This window comes from Sturnus vulgaris, chromosome 5, assembly GCF_052056855.1.
Source record: "Sturnus vulgaris isolate bStuVul1 chromosome 5, bStuVul1.hap1, whole genome shotgun sequence".
Classification (NCBI taxonomy): Eukaryota; Metazoa; Chordata; class Aves; order Passeriformes; family Sturnidae; genus Sturnus; species Sturnus vulgaris.
The window spans coordinates 37,893,502-37,898,501 of record NC_142247.1 but is presented as its reverse complement, the minus strand read 5'-3'; the positions used below and the strand labels follow the sequence as shown (position 1 = coordinate 37,898,501).

Here is a 5,000-nt window from a genome sequence, read left to right as displayed (position 1 = left end):
CAGCCTTCTGGAGGAAATAATGTATTTCTGTCTTTGCAGATTGACACATACTGGACCCTGATAGTGCAGCAGCTTAATACAGAGAAAAGTTATTTTAGAGGTTTTTAAAAATGTATTAGACCTAGTTTTTCTTTCACTATATTGCCTGTACTTGCATGATAAATAAAGCAAGCCTACTTCACAGGCAAGAAAGATCAGAAAAAAATAATTCTTAAAACAATTTTCACACTCTTACTGTTTCCATAAGTATCATTTCTCCAAAATGCACAGCAAAATGCACAGTAAAAGTATGGTATAAAAAAAAGTGTGTATCTCGCCAGTTTCTGAAGATTACTGTGTTAACTCTCAAGAAACTTGCAACATACTCCCAAGTTACCGTGTAATCATATTGAAATTACATTACACTGGACTTCCTTCTCCCACACTGCCTACTGCTGTTACATTTAAAGTTCCTCAGGGCAAGGACTATGTCTGTATCTATTTTGTAAGGTGTTATGCAAACATATGGTGTTGTAATATCTAATAAATAATCATGAGTGCAGTAGCCTCAAACTTGGGCTGGGAGATGTTTTATAGCTGTGTGCTTGCTTTTTCTCATGTTAACCACACGTACCTGTGAGCATGCACACGTGAGCATATGTGCACCTGGAAGCACAGTGTACTGGTGTGTACTGGTGATAGTGGTAATGATGCAGAGGAAAAATCTGTCTTCAGACCGTTTTCTGGCAATTTTGTACCCAATTAACTGAAAATATTAAACCATTACATTAACAGGCCATGCACTATCATGCCTGTGTAATTGAGAGAGTAAAATTCTTCTGAATCAAAATTTCGGAAAACAAGTGAATGGTATGTTCTAAGCAATTACCTGCTTTTTAAACTGATTATGCATTTTTGCATCAACGGGAGGGATGAAGTCAGTTCCTTTGAAAATAAATAAATTAGAGGTTTTATGACTCACATAAAGGAGATGTGTCCTTGGTGATACTTGAACTTAGCATAAACCACCAAGCAAGTTACATGTATATTCTTAAAGAATTTTATATTAAAAGAATGAACAAAATCTCTTCCTCAGCCATGCCTGTTTCAAGAATAGCAGAACATTTTGCTCACTTGAAAATTCTATCATCGGGTCCTAAACCTGTGATGCCATGATTTAAAAGACACAAATGTTAGTAGAAGTGATACGGCCACTCTATTTTTCCACTATTTCTGACAAATGCGTTTTCCCCATAGACTAACAGTCAAATGACTGCACAGTTCTCTGATGAATTCTGCTAGAAAGAAAAAAGGAGAAGATGCATTTCCTCCATGGTATAGATAACTTAGTTCTTGTAACTGTGAGACCATCTGTGACTGTAGTCCTTGTAAAGCTTACCCCTCGTGCCTACAATGGAAATAGCCAGTAAATCCTCATTCAAAGGCAGAACTCCTTTGCTCCCATTTCTTCTTTAACCTGATCCTTATGTTTTCTTCTCCATGTAGCAGAAACCCTACTATTAAAGCTCCAAAAGGGACTTCTTTGATCCTGGAAGAGAGAGAGAAGGAAATGAACACATTATCCTTAAAAAAAAAATATATATATATATATTAATTGATCTTAGTAAATTTATGCTCAGTTGAAATGTCTGGGGGACAGCCACTTGGGTCTGGGCTGAACTTCAGTTTCAGGCAGCTGTTCAATGAGGTCCTCTTTCCCTGATGTTTTTGTTTTGCTAAGCTCACATGTGTAGCCTGAACCATTCCCAGAAGGTTTGCTGTGTTAATAAGGTGCATAGCTGGTCCTTCCCCTGCCTTTACCTCACACACTTCTTCATACTGGGAGGGGGCAATCACTTCCATCATCCTCAGTCTACTTCTAGAAACTGCATTGAAATTTGGCTGTTCCCCTGCAGCTCTGTTATTGGGGAGGGATAGTGGATATTCGCTTCTTGCTTAATGGTTAAAGAAGAGCAGATAGACAAATCTTAAAAAAGTCTGCATTAATTCTCAATATCTCAAGCAGCTTAAAAGCAATGATACCTTTTGGAGACTCATTTGTAAGGTGATTATCTTCATCTACATCAGCAACAGAGTGGAAATTAGTTCAGTCATTCTAACAACTATTCATAACTGGTTACAATGGCCCTGAGATGGCATATGTGACCTGGGAGATAGAAACTGGGTTTCTCACAGTCCTCACTGGGAAATTTTGTAGAACTATATGAAATAATCAGTTTTGTTATTTTGTATTGTTGTCTGTATGGCATGCTCTGACTAGGTCTTTCTGTACAACTCCCATTGGAACTAATGGAAGCCATATGTGCAGGAGAGAAAAATGGACTTATAAAGATATTTTCTTCATCTTAACACTGTCTTACTTCCTTCTCTAGGCACCTTAACAATGAACATGCATTGGATGACAGAAGCACTGCTCAGTGTCGGGTGCAAATGCAAGTGGTTCAGCAGTTAGAAATACAGGTTTGTTATATGGATGCATTATCCTATTACTTATTTACTGTTAACCTAAACTAAATTGAAAACACTTGCCTTAGTGACTCTAGCTTAAAGACATAAGTTTCTTTCATTAAATTTGTTGATATTCATGAACAAGTGAGGCTTTTTTACTTAAAGATTTTTCACATTATAAATTATGCAATAATTATCTAACATCAAGATTGTCTACAGTATTTTGCTTGAACTAAGACTCTAATGTCATTCAACACGAATGAAAAATGCAGTCCCTGGAGCAAAGACTGGATCCAAGCCATCTTCACTTTTTAAAATACTGGGTCAGGACCCCTCTTCCTTCTTCCCCTTCTGACCCAGTGCTTGTCTGTGCTGTTCTGGGGGATAAAAGTAGCAGAACATATCTCCACTCAAAATGACTCCCAGCCCGACAGGGGGGCCTTTTTGTACAAGGAAGAAGATGTAATGTCAGACCCACTCGGGGAGGTCCCCAGGGAGTGCCGTGTCTCGGACCGCCGGCCTGCAGTGCCCTGTGCGTGCTGTAGCCATTAGAGGTCACTGCGCGTATGCGAATGCTCCCTTCTGCCCATGCAGGGAGTGGGGAGTACCCCTGGGGTCTCCCGGTGTTGTGACTGCACTTTCCAGGCTGCTGAGGTTGGGCACAAGCCTCAGGGGTGACCGTGCAGGACACTTGCACCCCTCTGTCTCCTGCTGCACACACGGCAGTCATGGGAGAGGCATGTCTCAGCTGTCCCATGCCCTCTTGGGACTGCTCTGAGGAGCTCAGGGGATGCAGCAAGGAGCTGATTTTTGTCCCTGTTCCTTGCCATATGTAGAGAAAGAAGGATAACAACTCTCAGTTTTCTTGCCTTTTTGGAATATTGTCTCACAGTTCTCTTTCATGTAGGAATACTTATTCTTTTTTGAGCCAAGGCTCTTTTGGGTCTTTTTTACTTTAATGCTGGAAATCCAAAACAATGAGAGGAGCATACAATCACGTAATTTGTTGTCATTTCCCTTAGAATGAATGATTTTTAAACCCAGGAAAAGCTGCTATTTCTTTTATATCATTTACACTATAGTATTAGATTAATTTGTTTGTTACGTTTGTTAACAATTTATGTCATGGCAAATACTATGTCACTACAATGTCACACACATAGTGCAAAGCTACATATAATATGAAGAAGAAATCTTCTCATCCCTTGCCTCAAATGTTCTTTTATTGGAGATGCACACATCAAATTAAATACCTGTAATACTAAAGATAGTTATCTTTCTTAAAATTACTTACGAGTTGTTTTCCTTTGTCCCGTCTCACTCTACAGGTGTATGAGCAAGAATTCTCTGAAAAATGGTAGTATTAAATACCAATTTTAATTCTTATTGCAATTAATGTTGAAATCATCTTGTAGGTAGCTGTAGCCAAATCACTAGAGTAAAATTTTGAACATTTCTTCTTGTATGCCAGTTTGTGAAAAAAGAAAAAAATCTTTTCATGTTGTAAAATACATTTTCCTCTTTTATATTCTGCTATTTTTATCAACAAGTTGCATGTTGGAAGCACTTCCTCCTGTTTCATTTTTTACTTTTAATTTGGTACGTTGTTTGAATCTGAAACTTCAAATATTTACATGGTATATTATCCGAAAATGGTATCAGTTAGGAAAAAGTAGAGATTTAAGTAACACGATGTTTTTAAAGCAGCGTAAGGGCTTCATAGGAACTGTTTACCATTTACAAAGGCTAGGCTGTAATCTAACAGTTGAAGTGAAGATTTAGCTTGCCGTGTGACCAATTATGCCATTTTTTTCTTTGTCTGACTGCTAGTGAAGTAGGGTCCATCAGTTGTAATGAGACCCAGTGCAGTGTCGATGCCGACTTGATGGCAGAGTTCAGTGTTTCACACTGCCTGGGCTCTGTCACTCTATTGAATTAGATTGATGATGGCAGATTGCAGGGGGCACTAACTGGACCTCAGTGGGAAAGGATGAAGTGTGTAGTCAATCCTGGCAGGCACTGTGCTTTGAGGACCCTTCACCCCCTCACAGCTGTTGGCACTAGTCCATTGCTAACAGTGTCCACAGGACTTTAAAGAGACACTATGGGCCTTCTAATTTATGGTCGTAGTAACTTGTTACTGTCGAGGCAACTGTGACCTCAATTCTCTTATTGACAAAAAGATGAAGTGCTATTTGTTTTCTCTGACCTTTTAACATATGAAAGGCTATAAAAGTTTTTGTTGCTTTTTTTTTTTCTTCCTTTCTTTCTTTCTGTGCCCAAAGTTGCATTTCCTCTTAGATAAGTTTCTACTGACGCAGACTTTTATATGCAGGAATCATCACACCAAGACAAGCTCAATGATAAGATGTATCACTGCAGTGAAATAGCTGTATCAGTCATTTCTAAAATGCTTCTGATCCCACTCTTTCTTAACAGCTTTCTAAAGAACGCGAACGTCTTCAAGCAATGATGACCCACTTGCACATGCGACCCTCGGAGCCCAAGCCATCTCCAAAACCTGTAAGTGCATATTGCTTTATAAACAGTAA

General features: G+C 38.9%; 1 protein-coding gene across 15 annotated transcripts in view; it reads left to right on the top strand.

Moving 5' to 3' along the window:
* The window catches only part of FOXP2 (forkhead box P2), a 394,712-nt gene that overhangs the window by 349,605 nt on the left and 40,107 nt on the right, over positions 1 to 5,000 (top strand). For 14 of the 15 annotated variants that reach the window (XM_088165468.1, XM_088165467.1, XM_088165466.1 and 11 more), the window contains 2 exons: positions 2,373 to 2,460; positions 4,888 to 4,971. In XM_088165468.1, coding sequence (XP_088021594.1) covers positions 2,373 to 2,460; positions 4,888 to 4,971 — 172 coding nt within the window. Of the gene's footprint in view, positions 1 to 2,372; positions 2,461 to 4,887 lie in introns of all 15 variants that reach the window. The other variant, XM_088165471.1, reaches the window with a different exon arrangement.